A 17,851-nucleotide genomic window follows, 5' to 3' on the forward strand; every position below is an offset into this window, starting at 1 on the left:
TGGTGTTCTTTTGAAGCCAAGTTGCAAATTGCATTACCAACAACACACAGCACTCTGCACATAGCACAAATAGCACATATGGTTACAATTTTTGGAAAACATATAGGTACATAGAAAAATAATAATATAGTCCAAGTCCCCGAGTGGCACGACTGATGGTAAGTTGTTCTGGTCCAGTTGTGTCCTTCCATCAGGGAAACACTGGAGGGCAGCATTGATGGGAGGGGGCCAGCACTGATTGCAGCTTGCACACAGAGGCCCCTGCTCTCTTACACTGCCTCTGGTGTCTCCACCCTGGGCGACTGCAACAACTGAGGCAGCTCCCCTGCCGTTGGTCTTGCCAGTGAACCAGTGAACTGGACTTGCAGCATTCCACATTACCTATGTGCAACAGGGTCTTGCAATCATAATAAAAATGTCCAAGACAATTGATCGCACTGTGCACCATCTCAGCACAATGGTATGCAACAAGTCCAGACGCCAACACAACAGTATGCAATAAGTCCAGTTCCATCGCTATTGAGCTGCTTGCTGATGGGATAGTCCTGTAGAACTTGGTGTTCCGAGTTTCCAACAGTGACTTGCGACAGTAAAAGAGACGTACCGGGTGTACAAATACACCTTTGTTTGGACCCAGAGTGGTCACCATGTTTGCGCATGCTGCTGTCCTACTAGAAGCAATGGAGAAGGCTTGGGGTGCAGAGGACAGTTAAGATGATTCTGCATCTTCAAAGCATTGTCTTTCAGCATTTCTTTTGGGTCTCCCTGGTCTGCCCTTCTATTTGCACCTGTCCCTGTCCTATCCCTGATGCTTTCTCCTTTTTCATGCAGTGTTATTATAAAATATAGATAGATAGATTTCCTAATTGTGTATTATATAGAATATATTCAGTTCAAACTGTGAATAACAGAATGAATTGGTTATTATCATGATACAGTTAATAAATTATCCCTCAAAAGAGTGGGTTTCATGATGATTAGCTGGTCATTTTATTCCATGTTGTGTTCTAAATTCAACTGTCTAATATTACCAACATCTTTCCTTTTATTTGAATGACTCCTGAATTGGGAATTTCCATTCTATCTATTATCTCAAATTTTCATTTCGAATGATAGGGAAAGACATATTCTTGACCATTTTCAAATTTGTCCTGGACGTAGCCACACAATTGAAGTTTGCCATCTTCACTAGTCAATTTAAGGTAAGCTGTACAGACAAGAAGACTGTGACTACAGTTAAATAATAGACATCAATGAGGTAAGTAAGAGATAATGAAGCACTAAAGGAAAGTGCAAATAGCAAGACAAAAAACTTATTCATTATTTCGCACTCCACTACATGCCGAACCTATTAATATAGCACACATCTTAAGGTACCATTAACACTAAGGGATTTATAGGTCTGGCATCCTTTACAGGGTTCAAACATTTAAATAATAAATACATAAATATTACACTTGGAAAGATATATAGTGCCTTTTACTTTTAAAATGTGCACATCTCAACTTACCTTGGTTCACAGTTCTCCATGTTTTCCATTATAATATTGTGAGATGGCCTTCTATTTCGATCATCATCTTCTCTCCTAGTAAAAAGACTGGAAGTTAATAATTGTGTTTTTTTTTTAAACTGCATATTTGTCAGTATGACATGAATAGGTTTGGACAAGACCAAGGAACATCAACTCAATTAGATCATAGCTATATTTTTATTGGTCCAGTTTATTAGATTTGACAGTTTTGCGTCTACAGCTCCAAGCTTGACATTTTGTATGTTAAAGATTATTGTGACTTCTGGCTCATCACTCATTAACATGGCAGAGGCTAAATGATAAAGCAAAAATATATATATATACTAAGGAACGTTGGCAATTAGGGGTCAGGAAAAAGGATGCTGTTTTAGCTTCCTAAGGACATACAATGTTTAAAGTAGGTAGTTTTGGCAAAATATGCATGCAGACAATACAAATTTGTTATGGAGGTTTTCAAAAGCAGCAATGTAACTGGCAGAAAAAGTGAACAAACTTCTCTTCTTCAAGAGGAATGCAAATGTGATATTGCCTGGAAGGATCAGCTGAATTTCTGTTACTATCACTCTTCACACGAGAAAAAAAAATTAGCAACTTAATAATGCTGCAAAAAGCATTATACTATTGAATTCTGTACAGTTCTGGTCAATTCAATATAAGAAGGATATGGTTGTGCTGGTGAGAGTGCAGAGGAGATTCATCAGGATGTTGTCTGGATTGAAGGACTTTAATTACGGAGGCAAATTGGAAAGTCTGGGCTAGTTTCCTTGGAGTAAATATAGCTGAGGGATGACCTGATAGAGAAATATGACAATGAAGAGGCACAAACAGGGAAGGTAGCCAGAATCCTTTTCCCACTGTTGGGGGAATTAAAAGAAGAGGGCATACTATTAACGTGAGAAGAAAAGGTTTTAAAGAGGTTCTGAGTGGAAAGTTTTTTTGTACACAGGTTGATATCTGGAATAAACTGCTGGAGGAGGTGGTGAAACTAGACAGAAACATTACAGTACATTTAAGAGGTATTTAACCAGACATTTAGAGAAGCAAGGTATATAAGGATGTGGACCTAATGTAGGTTAATGGGAGTAGTGCAAGGGCGAGAAGGTTGGAATAAACATGCAGAGCTAAAGGGTTTGTTTTAGTGCTATGACTCTTATGAATTAATAGGCAGATTGTGAACTCCAGAATAGCTGATTTCCCCCGTGGCAGCCCAGAAAAAGCTGAGGGTAAAGGTATTCAGGGACATAATGTTCCTGAAAGCATGTAACAGGGAGCCTTCTGTCCAAGAAAATCAAAGCTCTTATATACTCTTCAAGGAACTCCACTTATGTTGTTCTAGTAGAGTCTTTTGAAAGTTTTAAAATCCTTCTGAACTGTAATCTCATTAGCTCTTCCTCCAGCTGGAAGCTTTTTGGTCTTTTTTTCACCTCCTTTTATGCTTACTGCTGTATTTATTACTAACATGTATACTGTTTATTCTGAGAACTTCACGTGAGCAAAGAGGTTCACTGCACCCTGATTTAGTGTGATCACTCAAGTCGAGTATGATGTTCTCCTAAGGGGTTGTCTATTGGTGGGTCTTCAAGTGGGTGAAGAGGCTGATTGGGGATCCACATATTCTGGTGCAGTGTGGGCACAATTATATGGTGGCTGTGTTTGTTCAGTCTCTCCTTTTGCAGCTGCCACTTGTTCTCAGCAGCACAGCAGAGATTGTTCTCATGTTCTCCCTCTTGAATAGATTAACTCCAGGTGTATCTATTGAATGCAATGTCTTCCCAGTTTTTAGATGTAATGTTGAATTTCTTCAGGCTGGTTATGATGCTATCTTTGAAGCATTTCCTTTGCTATCCAGGAGCTCATTGACCTTCCTTCAACTACGAATAAAGGATCTATTTGAGGATATGTGAATTAGGCATCCAGATGATATGACCTCTCCATCGGAGAAGCTGTTCATGTTGGCCTCCTCCAGAACACAGGTGTTATTGCATCTATCCTTCCAACTGGTCCTCAAAATCTTTTATAAGGATCTTCGGTGATATTGTTCCAGAACTTTCTGCTGGCTACTATAGGTGGTCTATGATTCAGCTCCATATAGTAATATAGGAAGGACAACTGCTCTATAAACCAAAAGTTTATGTAAGAGTCTTCGAAGAGCATGACCTGTGGGTTGTGGTCTTCAAAGACTCTTTTCCTTAATCTTGCGTAGGCTCCACTAACACGACTCATGTAGTGGTTGATCTCTGAGTTTATTAATGTTTTTGACCAGAGGATGCTGCCAAGGTAGGGAAAACTGTCTGCACTTTGTCCAATCTTTACTGATAACAGTGATTTTCATTTATGGAGTGACTCTAATAAAGTATCTCAATGAACTTCATTCAAACTTTCTCATATTTTAAAGACAAAAACACTTCATAATAGTATCTGCAAAAGTTCAAAGTAGCTGGGAGGGGATGAAGGTTCATTTATTGACTGAGAAAAAATATTTACCTCAGAACAGAATCAGAATCAGGTTTCATATCACTGCTATACGTCGTGAAATTTGCGGCAGTGGTACAAAACAATACATAATAATGGAAAAAAGCCATGAATTATATATATTAAATAGTTAAATAGTACAAAAATGGAAATTTTAATAGAGAGGTAGTGTTCATGGGTTCAATGTCCATCCAAAAATCGGATGACAGAGGGGAATAAGTTGTTCCTAAATCATTGACTGTGTGCCTTCATGCTTCTCTGCCTCCGTGCTGATGGTAGCAATGAGAACAAGGCATATCCTGGATACTATGGAGGCTCGTGTCTGTGATGGAGTTGACTGAATTTACAGCGCTGTATAGCTTCACTTGACACCTAGATACAGGGCATGATATTCGATGATAATTTTTGTGTCACCATAACATCATTTCATCCTTATTTTAATTTGACAGTAAGACAGATAAAATGTTATTATGGTGGATGGTGTAAATTTTAAGGAAGTTCTTGATGGAGGAGAAAAGATATCAATAAAATTTAGGGAAAGAATACCAGAATCTCAGGCCTAGTTAGCTGGTGGGACATCTGCTTGGAATGGTAATGTAAGAACTGGAGATGAGAAGTTCAAGAGGGCAAAACTGAAAGGCCACTATAATCTGAAGACTGTCATGCTATGAAAATCATTGAGGTAGGGAATGCCAAGGCCATCTTAAAACAGGAATGAAGATTTTAATACCAAGGTGTTTGACTAATAAGAAGCAAGCATTATTGAGCAGAGTGTAAAACCCACATTTATTGCTTCTGTTTGTAATATTGGAATAATAAGTGCAGTACACTATGTAACCAATTGTTATGACATCAAAGCACTAATTACAACTGCCATTAAAATTAACTAATTCCTCAAAGTATTCCATTATTATTTTAATAACAAAAATAGTCTATAGTTCTGCTTTGAATTTCAAAGAGTTTAACAACTGAACACCATCTTCATATCACTAAAGAACAATTCCATTTAACTTACGACATGCTTTTCAGAATTGGTGGAGCACCACCTTGTGGAAATTGTTTAGGTTACTTTCTCTTCACATCCTAAAAATCTTATAACTTGTAAGACAACATGATAGACCTTTCAAACAAGACCAGGTAATTATCACCTTTGAATTATGGTATATTGTCATTTGTTTTAAAAAACCCTGAACATAAAAAGGATTTTCACAACCTGGAGAGGGAAATTTATTGATACCAAGCTGAAATTCAACAAGAGTTGTGGGTCATTGAGAGAAAATAAAAAATTAACTAGATTTTCAAAGGCTTGGAGATGAAACTGAGCAAGTGCTTTGAGGGAAAAGGAATTCAGATGGTATCCATAGAAACAATATGCATACAAAGAAAAATGGAGATATTTAGTGAAAAAGCAGGTCATCATAATAAGAACATGCAAAATAACATACAAGGATATCAATATTCAAATCTTGAAATGTAGTAAAAAAGGTGTAATCGTTTGGACTATTATCAGAAACACTAAGGCAAAGACACAGAAAAGCTGCTTTTCATATGCCAAAATGCTCAACAAAACATTGTCAAAGCTAATATCATCCTTCATTCTGTCTTAATGATTACTAACATTATACTTATTAAGTGTTCAAAATTAACACGATATTTGGTTAATTAAGTCAAGCCTTTAATTACTCTCAAGCAAATTTATTATGTTTGATTGGAGAGAAACTCATGAAAGAATATGCCTTAAGTATGTTAAATAGAGGTACTGATTAAAAAAAGCGTATATTGCATAATCACCAGATACTGTGTTGTTGGAGAAAGTGAATGAGGAGATGGAAGAGTAAGTAATTCTCTATTGCTAATCAAAATTCAAAGTAAATTTATTATCAAACTACATACATGTCACTATCTACAGACCCAAGATTTATTTTCTTATGGGAGTAATCAATAAATCCATGATTGAATAATAAACCGAATTGAATCAATGAAAGACCACACCAATGAAAGAGTGCAAAAGACAACAAACTGTGCAAATACAATAAGAAAGAAAAAATAATAATAAACACGAGAAAGTTTGCAGATGCTGGAAATCCAGAGTAACACATACAAAATGCTGGGGGAACTCAGCAGCTCAAGCAGCATCTCTCTGACACAGTGGTGTCAAGAAAACAACCTCTCCCTCAACGTCACAAAAACAAAGGAGCTGGTTGTGGATTACAGAAGAAATGGAGATGGGCTAACCCCATTGACATTAGTGGATCTGGGGTTGAGAGGGTAAACAGCTTTAAGTTCCTCGGCATTCACGTCACTGAGGACCTCACGTGGTCTGTGCACACCAGCTGTGTGGTGAAAAAGGCACAACAGCGCCTCTTTCAGCTCAGACGGTTGAGGAAGTTTGGTATGGGCCCCCAAATCCTAAGCACTTTCTACAGGGGCACAATTGAGAGCATCCTGAGTGGCTGCATCACTGCCTGTATGGGAACTGTACCTCCCTTAATTTACGCAGGGTTCTGCGGAGAGTGGTGCGGACAGCCCAGCACATCTGCAGTTGTGAACTTCCCATGAATCAGGATGTGTAAAAAGGGCCTGAAGTATTACTGGGGACCCGAGTCACCCCAAATACAATCTATTCCAGCTGCTACCATCTGGGAAATAGTACCACAACATAAAAGCCAGGACCAACAGTCTCCAGGACAGCTTCTTCCACCAGGCCATCAGACTGATTAACTCGAGCTGATTTGAGTGTATTTCTATGTTTTACCTTGACTGTTCTATTCATGATAAATTATTATAAATTACAATGATTGCACATTTGACATTTAGAATGGAGACGTAACATTAGGATTTTTACTCATCATGTATGTGAAGGATGTAAGAAATAGTCAATTCAATTCATCTATGGAAGTGATTAAACTGGAAATGTTTTGGGCTGAGACCCTTCTTCTGGATAGGAATGGGGAAACACCAGAGTTAAAAAGGAGAAGTGAGAGGAAGGAGTAAGGAGGCATGGGATCCAAGGGGACCTTGCTTTGTGGATCCAGAATTGGTTTGCCCACAGAAGGCAAAGAGTGGTTGTAGACGGGTCATATTCTGCATGGAGGTTGGTGACCAGTGGTGTGCCTCAGGGAACTGTTCTGGGACCCCATCTCTTCGTGATTTTTATAAAAGACCTGGGTGATGAAGTGGAGTCATAGAAACATAGAAACATAGAAAATAGGTGCAGGAGTAGGCCATTCGGCCCTTCGAGCCTGCACTGCCATTTATTATGATCATGGCTGATCATCCAACTCAGAACCCCGCCCCAACCTTCCCTCCATACCCCCAAGTCATGGGTTAGTAAATTTGCTGATGACACAGTGGGTGGGGGTGTTGTGGATAGTGTGGAGGGCTGTCAGAGGTTACAGTGGGTCGTTAAAAGGATGCAAAACTGAGTTGAGAAGTGGCAGCTGGAGTTCAAGTGTGAGGTGGTTCATTTTGGTAGGAAAAATATAATGACAGAATATTGTATTAATGGTAAGACTCTTGGAAGTGTGGAGGATCAGAGGGATATGGGGGTCCAAGTCCATCCATAGGACACTCAAAGCTGCTGAGCAGGTTGACTCTGTGGTTAAGAAGGCATATGGTGCATTGGCCTTCATTAATCATAGGATTGAGCTTAAGAGCTGAGAGGTAATGTTACAGCTATATAGGACCCTGGTCAGACCCCACTTAGAGCACTGTACCCAGTTCTGGTCACCTCACTACAGGAAGGATGTGGAAACTATAGAAAGGATGCCAGAAGAGATTTACAAGGATTTTGCCTGGATTGGGGAGCATGCCTTATGAGAATAGGTTGAATTAACTCAGCCTTTTCTCGTTGGAGTGGCGGAGGATGAGAAGTGACCTGATAGAGGTGTATAAGATGATGAGAGGCATTGATGGTGTGAATAGTCAGAGGCTTTTTCCCAGGGCTGAAATGGCTAGCACAAGAGGGCACAGATAAAGGGCTGGAGAGCAAGGAATCTGATAGGAGAGGAGAGTGGACCACAGGAGTAAGAGAAGGAGGAGGGGACCCGGGTGAGTGGGGGGGAGGGGGGCGGTGGTTGATAGGCAGGTGAGAAGAGGTAAGAGGCCGGAGTGGGGAATAGAAGAACAGGGGAGGGGAAGTGATTTTTTTTACTGGAAGGTGAAATCAATATTCATGCCATCTGCATCTGCGGAATTCCTGTTGTTTTCAATATTCATGCCATTGAGTTGGAGGCTACACAGATGGCTACACACCAGGAGGCCATATTGGGAGCACCGGGCACAATAGGTGACATGACCAGCAGATTCACAGGTGAAATGTTGCCTTACCTGTGTTAGGGGCCCTGAATGGAGATGAGGGAGAAGATAAATGGCAGATGTAGCACTTTAGCTGCATGCAGGGATGTGCCAAAAGGGAAATTAGTGGGGAGAGCTGATGGACAAAGGAATCATGAATGAAGCAATCCTTGTGGAAAGCAGGGAGGTGGGGAGGGGAAGGTGGAGGTTTGGTGGTAGGATCCCTTTGGAGATGGCTGAAATTGCAAAGGATGATGTGTTGGATGCAGAGACTTATGGGATGGTACGTAAACACAAGAGGACCTCTATCACTGTTAAAGTGGTGGGAAAACGGGGTGAGCGCGGATGTTTGGGAAATGGAGCAGGTGTGAGTGAGAGCAGCAGCAATGGTGAAGAAAGGGAAAACACATTCTTTGAAGAAGGAGGACATCTTAGATGTCCTGGAAAGGAAAGCCACATCCTGGAAATGCATGTGGTGGAGACGAAGGAACTGAGAAAAGGGAACAGCATTTTTACACAAGACAAGGTGGGAAGAGGTATAGTAAATATAGTCTGGGAATCAGTAGGCTTATAAAGAAATTGGTTGACAGTTTGTCATCAAAAATGAATACAGAGAGATCAAGAAAGGGAGGGAGGTGTCAGAAATGGTCCAAATGAATTTAAGGGCAGAGTGGATCTTAGAGGCAAAGTTGATGACATTGACAAGCTCAGCATGGGTGCATGAAGCTGCACCAATGCAGTCTTCATTGTAGTAGAGGAGGAGTTGGGGAACATTACCAGGGAAGGCTTGGAACATAGACTGTTCTACATAACTAAAGAAAATGCAGGCATAGCTGGGCCCTATATAGGTAGCCATGGCTACCCGTCGAGTCCAGAGAAAGTGGGAGGAGCTGACGGAAAAATTGTTGAGGATGAGGACCAGTTCTGCCAATAGAAGGATAGTGGTGGTGGAGGGGAACTTGTTAGTTCTTTTATTGACAAAGGAGAGCTTTAAGATCCTCTTGATTGGGGAGAGAACTGTATAGGGACTGTACATTCATGTTGAAAATGAGGCAGTAGGGTCCAGGGAATTGAAAGTTGCTGAGGAGACCAAAAGCAACAGAAGTGTCGTTGGAAGGGATTGAACCAAGGGGGATAGAATGGAGTCAGTGGGGCAGGAGCAGGTAGTGACAAAACTCCTACCTAGACAGTCAGATTTGTGAACTTTAGGTGGGAGGTTGAAGCGAGCAGTGCAGGGTAAGGGAAGTATGAGTTTGGTGGCAGTGGATAGGAGTTCTCCAGAGTTGATAAGGTCCGTAATGGTGTTGAAGACAGTTTTCTGATGGTCCAGAATGGTGTCCACTTGAAAAGGTAGATGTGAGGAGATGTCTGGGAGTTATCACCTGGCCTCAGCAAGGTAGAGCTCAGTCTGCCACAATGCAACTGCACCAGCTTTTCTGCCGTTTGATGTGAGGTTGGGATTGATGCAGAGAGAGTGGAGTTTACTTACAATAAATAAATAAGCAATAAATATTGAGAACATGATATGAAGAATCGTTGAAAGTGTTTCCATTGGTTGTGGGAACATTTCAATGATGGGGCAAGTGAAGCTCAGTGAAGTTGTCCCCTTACAATTGTTAACAGAGAGACAATGATTAAAAACTAGCAATGAAGATTGTGATTTGCCTTGCAATTTTATTCCAAAATACTTATCAGAGCAGACTGTAACTGGGTGAGCACGATCACACTTCAAGGAGATTTCAAAAAATGCTTTCTGGGAGCAAAAATCAAATTCTGGTTTCAAAATCAGTGGAATGTGCAATGCTCTTCCCATTTGCAGTCTATCAATTAATTCTTTTAGGTAGGTTCAAAATTGCTGGAATGCTATTCTTAATCCCACCACATTACCTTCACCCAGATCTCCCAAAGCTTCAGTAAAATGGAGAGATTATTTTCCCCACACTCAAAAAGTAGTAGGTACATAGCAATGGTACTGGTGCCACAGCAGCCCTTGAAATTGGAGTCTTCACCAGCACAATGGTTGTTTATCAGCATCAGTTCAGATGGTAGGGCTGGGAATACAATTCAAGAATTCCTACTAACCGAGGAGAGCCAGCTGTTCCTTTTCCATGAACACCAGTTCAGAAAAACCTAAAATCCCAACCTTCTCTCCTCACAAAAGGTAAAATGACTGAAGCAAGAAATTGTCATCAATTAGAAGTAGAAGACACGAAGTACATAAGATCATATGACAATGGAGCAGAATTAGACCATTCGGCCAATCAAGTCTGCTCCATCATTCCATCATGATTGGTTTATTATACCTCTCAATCCCATTATCCTACCTTCTTCCGGAAAACCTTGACGACCTAACTAATCAAGAAACTATCAACCTCCTGTTTAAATATATGCAATTGCTTGGTCCCTATAGCAGTCTGTGGCAATGAATTCCACAGATTTACCACCTTCTGACTTAAGAAGTTCCTTCTCATATCTGTTCTAAAGGGACGTCCTTGTATTGCTAGTTTGTGCACTCTGGTCCTAGACTCCCACACTTTAGGAGACTTCCTCTCTACATCCACTCTATCTTGGCCTTTCAATATTTAATACATTTCAATGAGATTCCCCCCTCATTCTTCTCCTGAGTATAGGCCTAGAACCATTAATAAAGATTCCTCATGCACTAACCCTTTCATTCCCGGAATCATTCTCCTGACCCTCCTCTGGACCCTCTCCAATTCTAGTAATGTTTTCTTAAACATAGAGTACAAAACTGCTTACAATACACCAAGTGTGGCCTAACCAATACCTTATAAAGCCTCAGCATTACATCCTTGGTTTTGTATTCAAGCCCTCTCAAAATGAATGCTAAAATTGTGTTTACCTTCCTTACCACCTGCAAGTTAACTTTTAAGGAATCCTGCATGAGGACTCCCAAGTACCTTTGCTTCTTTTTTTCCCCGTTCAGAAAATATGTCTTTATTCCTTCTACCGAAGTGCATGACAATGCACTTCCCTACATTACATTATACCTTCCACTTTTTTTTGTCTATTTCCTAATCTGTCTAAGTCTTTTTGCAGACTCCCTGCTTACTCAACACTTTCTGTCCCTCCACCTATTGTCCAAAAACTTGGCCACAAAGCCATCAATTCTAATCTAATCTAATCTAATTAATTCTGTCATCCAATTTGGTGTCATATAATATGAAAAGAAATGGTCACAACACTGATCCCTGCTGAACACCACTGGGCACCGGCAACCAACCAGAAAAGCCCCCAGTCATTCCAACTCTTTGAGTTCTGGCAGCCAGACAATCTTCTATCCTGCTAGTATCTTTACTATACTACCATGAGCTCTTGATCAACAGCCTCATGTGTCCCTTGTCAAAGTCCTGAAAATCAAAGTAAACAACATCCACTGACTCTCCTTTGTCTATCCTGCCTGTTATTTCCTCAAATAATCCAAATGGATTAGTCAAGCAAGATTTCTCCTTCAGGAAACCATGCTGATTTTGGCCTATTTTATCATTTGCCTCCAAGTCCTCCGAAACCTCATCTTAATAACGGGCTCCAACATCTTTCCAACCACTGAAGTCAGGGTAGCTATTCTATAATTTCCTTTCTTTTTCCTCACTCCCTTCTTAAAGAGTGAAGTGACATTTACAAATTTCCATTCCTCTGGCATCATTCCAGAATCTAGTGATTCTTGAAACCTCATTACTAATGCCTCCACAAACTCTTCAGCTACCTCTTTCAGAACCCTGGGGTGTAGTACATCAGGTTCAGGCGACCTACCTACCTTCAGACCTTCCAGCTTTCCAAGCACCTTCTCCTTACTAATAGCAACAACATTCACTTCTGCCTCCTGACACTCTCACATTTCTGGCATACTGCTGGTGTTTTCCACAATGAACAACAAAGGGTTTTCAGAGCCTAAGTTCCAGCAATTTTAAAATGTGATTAAATATTAAATTTTTTATCATTGCACTTACTCAGATTAATAAACCAAAAATATCTGTTGCATAATTTGAAACTAAATTACATTGGCAGTTGAACAGTAGTATCAGATTACTGCGGTCTCTTCATTTGTGCAAGCCATCCATGACCTACTACATTGGAGTTATCACCACATTTCGTATGAACTTCATTGGCGGTAAAGTACTTCCAAATATACTTTGGTTATCAAAGGTCCTAAGTAATTGCTATTTTACTGCTTCTATACTTTACTGAAAACTGTGGCTAAATCCTCTTCCTCAATGGCTCCTTGCTGTAGAAACCTTAGAATATTTTTTCACATCAACCATTCAATGATATGACCAAAATTAATTAATAAATGAACTACTAATGACAAATCTCATTTAGTGGATTTCCCCCTAAACATTTATTACTTTTTATTGAGATTAACATGTTTTCAGAGTATTGGTTTGCAAATAAAGCTGTACTGATTGCTGAACACGGTAATAATGATCTTGTGACAGAGTTCCCCAATTATGAGTCATACAGTCAGAAATCAGTGTTGCAAGATTGATCTCATCAGACTAGTATCACTAAAGAAGAGCTCAGTGCAGAAGTGATTTTTCATGAAAGAACACTTCGATGTGTGAACCTGCAAGATCTGCAATAAATTGAATGGGGGTGTAAAATGGAGGATGTAGCCCTGAAAAGGGCGTAACCTGACATTGCTCCAACATGTTTTGACAGGCTGTTGTGTTCAACATAGAGTTCACTATCCAATAAATCTACCATATGACTATAGTGAGCTCTATAATATTAAAATGTGTTTAACAATGAAAACAATAACATGTTATTTCTGTTAGATGATGAATCATTAAGAAAGTAGCACAAAGTAGTAATAATTCTAGACAGTATCTTGATTGGGAACACAATACCATTCATTCATCATTACTGAATCTAAATTCTGGATCAGTTCTCTGGGCATGCCTTCATTACATGGATTCAAAGGCAGTTTAGATATGTGCAATAGATTTTGACTTTACCAGCTATGCCCACATCCCATAAATAAAAATAGACAAAAATTTATATATGAATTTCATTATTACATATAAGGATTGAAATTTTGGTGTTTTTGTTTGACAACTTTGATTATTAAAAGAGAGCATCTGTAAAAAATGCAGCCAATGTTGGCCTCTATAAATGTCAAAATAACAATAGTCATGGGAGGAAGTAAATTATCTATACACTGATTCTTGAAGTTTCATAACAAAGCTGTTCTTTAATTTGAAATATATTTACCCTGATTTTAAAGGAACCTTTAGACAAACCCTGGCACGAGTTAAACATGGTGAGTAAGTCTGGCCTTAACTCTACCCTTTTTAAGAAGGTAGTGGATCATTTCATTCATCCTGGTGTTTTATTTAAATGTCTATGACAATTAAAATAAGTCTTCTTTCTGATCTACCAAGAAATAACTTTCCTGCAGAAAGTGACCATTAGTTATAATGTCTCACAGGTTTTTGTTAGCTACATTATTAGCTATTTTGTCACACACTGAAAACCGTTCACAAAATTTCTGCAGGGTGGCACGACACTACAGCAAAATCCCACAGTGTTATGCTTCAGCAAAACCCTATTTTATTTCATGACTTGGGACACATCCTTTGTTCCCCCTGCCAGCACTCCCACCCTTATGTCAACTGGTGCTTTTATTCTTCTGTCACTACTAGAACATTGGCCAACACAGCCCAAAGAAAAATCACACCTATCACCGCATATTTTGAAAACTATGCATAACATTCTAAAAGCCAAAGAGAAATTTTACATATTTGCCATTTATTGACCACTTGATATTTAATTGGTGGAAAATATAAAATTGGTGCTTCTGGGGTTTTATGAAGTTTCTGGGGTTATATGTTAAGACTGAAGAAATTGAAGCCCTGCTTATATGGTTACCGAAAATGCACCAAATACTACATTTAAAAATGTTATATAGAGGATTCCAGTTAATTGGGACATAGACATTTTGGCCCAATTAAACAGCTACCCCAATTAGCCAAAATTCCATGGAAATAGTTAAAAGGTGTAAAAAAAAATCTTCTAATTAGTTGAGTATTTAAATGACATACAGAACAAATTAGAACATTCTCAATACTACTACAGTTCTATACAACTCCTAATAGTTATCGATAGAGGAATTAATCTACCATGTCCTTTTGATTGACTGTAAATGAACAAAATCAATGCAGACACCTAGTGCAGATCATGGACTGCCTTCATATAATGCTTTAGATGATTCCATCATCCAAATTTTCATTTTCATGGTAAGATTTAAGATGATTGTCGATACCTTCCCTAATTCCTAACTTGCTGTAGTAGTGAAATAGCTTCATTTACACTCCCTGCTGTTCCTGGCATCTCCTAGCCTGAAAGCTTGAAACTGCAGTTCCAATTTGTCTTACTGCTTATTTCTCGCAAACTATTAGTGACTGCTTTTGAACACAAACACATGCAACTGACACTATTTAAAAATTGATCACTCAAGCACAGTACAGTGTCTAACAGCCACACAAGTGCACGCGATTGACACTAGTTAGAAACCATTTGTCTACAGTCTTCTGCCCCAAATAAACAAACGGAATCCTATCTATTTTCTTGATTTAGTTTTTGTTCTTTAAGAGTTGTCCTAAAGAGATGGCTGCCCTGATTAACTAATGGCCCAATTAACTGGAATCCACTTAATTTAAACAGAACACAAAAAATTAAAAGCATGAAAAGCAATGAATTAGGATTAGAACTGACAGTCCTAATACTCCTTTAAGTAACTTGTTAAAACCTTTTTCTTTCATGAAGCTTTTGGTTATCTGACAAATTGGTTCCTTCACTGGCTAGCTTATCAACTTTTTTTAATTGTTCATCAAGACAAAGCAGACTCAATAGCCTTCTTCTGTGCTTTAAACATTCAATGATTCTGACTGTCAAGTAACTGGACACTTCATACTAACTCCATTAAACCTGTTCATGTTTTGACTGCTTCCATTTAATAAATGCCTTGGGATGTTTTGCTATGTTCAAAATACTCCATACACAGCCATTGTTGATGTTGCAAAGCTGGTATCGACACAAGAATAAGGGATCAGATGGCTTTGTCTGTGTTAATGTTTTAATGATTTTACCTGCTGCACTTAATGTTATAAAATTCGGTTGAATTAAGAGGAATAGGTTCCTGCATCTTATATCAATGTAAGTGTTCAATATTTAGTCAATATAGCACAGACAACTAGACCAAAAAATTCAGAAACAAGTGATGAATTGGTATTAAGTATTGGCAACAATTGGTATTGGTAACAAGTGGTACTGTTGTAGGTTGTAATCCTTATTATAAAATTATTATATCCTTATTATTTAATCTTTATTATAAAATTGACTATGTATTCGCTATCACTGTTTCTGTACAGTTGCATCAGAGACAATGCAATCTTAAGAGAAATTTTAAACACAAGAGGACATAGTCTAATACATGCAAAATGACACATTGTAGACCATGTTGGGATATTACTAAAGCATATTAGGAACAGATTCTACAAATTTAGTATCTCCCAGAAGGAATTACATGTACAAGTGTCTTGAAGAAATATGTAGACATTTTTTCATGATGCTGTATAACATGAAGCCACATCATTTGTGTATGTGTCAAGAAACAATGCATTCACGGGATGAAAGAAATTTTGTGTTCAATTATTTACTTTTTCTCTCCCCACACAACATTCCATAACCACAAATTTTATTTTGATTTCAAATTTCTGGATGTGATCTGTAAATTTTGTAAGGGTGAATTTCCATATCCTGAACTTCCATGTGTGGTTGCCTGCATTGATAATAGACTTTTCAATCAAAATCCTTCTACACAAATTTCCAAAACTTGATTGATATCATTCTTTTTGTAGTGATATCAACCAAAAAACTCAGTTGCATATGTAGTAACTGCACTGGGCTGGGCGGCAAACAAAACAAAGGAGCTAGTTATGGACTAAACGAGGAACGAGACCGGCTCATCCCTATTGTCATCAATGGATCTGGGGTTGAGAGAGTGAACAGCTTTAAGTTCCTCAGTATACACATCACTGAGGACCTCACTTAGTCTCTAGTTACCGGCCGTATGGTGAAAAAAGCACAACGGTGCCTCTTTCACCTCAAACAATTGAAGAAATTCGGCATGAGTCCCCAAATTCTAAGGAGTTTCTACAGGGACACAATTAAGAGCATCCTGACTGGCTGCATCACTGCCTGGCATGGGAACTGTACTCCCCTCAATCGCAGGACTTTGCAGACAGCCCAGCGCATCTGTGGATGTGAACTTCCCTCTACTCAGGACATTTACAGTGATAGGTGCATAAAAAGGGCCAAAGGATCATTGGGGACCCAGGTCACCCCAACCACAAACTGTTCCAGCTGCTACTATCTGGAAGACAGTACCACAGCATTAAAGCCAGGACCAACAGGCTCCGGGACAGCTTCTTTCACCAGACCATCAGACTGAGTAATTCATGCTGACACAATTGTATTTCTAAGCTATATTGACTGTTCTGTTATTTATCTTATTGTACCTACTAGTTATTACAAATTACTATAATTTATACATTGCACATCCAGACAGAGATGTAATGTAAAGATTTTTACTCCTTATGTATGTGATGGATGTAAGAAATAAAGTTAATTCAATTCAATGTTATTATCTTTTTAGAAGAAGCTTCTACCTTAAGACCTCCTCAATGTCTACATATCACAATGCATCAGTGCTGTGTGTGGAGCTCCTGCCATTGCAACAAAAATGTTGGCAGAAGCTGGCCCTCATAAGACAACTGCATCCCGGGGAGCAGAGACATAGATATTCAAAGCCTCACTAACAATCTCTCTTCAATATTTGTATCTACCAAAGCATATTGTAAGAGAATAAAAAAAAACCAAGTAACCAAGATTGAATTTTGCTGTCAAATCATTTGCTATCTGTCCTGGTCCACATTGTTTGTTCCAATATAACCAAAGTACAGTTTTCTGGTTGGAGCCCAACTCCCAACATTGCAGATGGCCACCTGAACTCTTAGAGTGACACTGACTGCGGTGGAGATCCCACCCCTATGCTCAGCATTTGATGATTATCCTTGACATTTTGAGACATGTAGTTACACTTGTTTTAAAACATTAAAATATGTTTTAAAATATTAAAATTAAAAATACTAAATATTTTAAAATAAATTCAAAACTAATTAAATTTTAATAATAATGTAACTCCATTTACCTTATTTCCTATCAGCTGGAAATTCTCATTCACCCGCATATAGAAATCTGCGGTCTATACCCAGTGGAGGCTTAGCAAACAGTCAGTCTTAGAGATGAGTAACCAATGGAAGTTCACAATGTCCCACTGGACTCCAAAGGTCCACCAGAGCAGCAAGTGGCAGCTAACAGCTTAGGCTCATGACCGTGCAGGAACCATGAGGTTGCACATTTACATCCTGCTAGCACTGTGATAGAAGATCTGCCCATTATCCACTCTGCCTCCTTTTCCTCTGCTGAAGTCTTACTGGAATCAGCAGCGATGACTAAATAATCATTTAT

General features: G+C 39.0%; 1 protein-coding gene across 6 annotated transcripts in view; it reads right to left on the minus strand.

Annotated features, from left to right (window-relative positions):
- Window positions 1–17,851, minus strand: part of LOC134342774 (regulator of G-protein signaling 20-like) — a 145,429-nt gene that overhangs the window by 24,877 nt on the left and 102,701 nt on the right. For all 6 annotated transcript variants that reach the window (XR_010017092.1, XM_063041335.1, XM_063041338.1 and 3 more), the window contains exon 3: window positions 1,511–1,585. Coding sequence is in view for 5 of the 6 variants with exons in the window: in XM_063041335.1 (XP_062897405.1) it covers window positions 1,511–1,585 (75 nt within the window). In the remaining variant the exon portion in view is untranslated. The remainder of the gene's footprint in view (window positions 1–1,510; window positions 1,586–17,851) is intronic.

This window comes from Mobula hypostoma, chromosome 2 (genome assembly GCF_963921235.1).
Source record: "Mobula hypostoma chromosome 2, sMobHyp1.1, whole genome shotgun sequence".
In the NCBI taxonomy this organism is placed as follows: Eukaryota; Metazoa; Chordata; class Chondrichthyes; order Myliobatiformes; family Myliobatidae; genus Mobula; species Mobula hypostoma.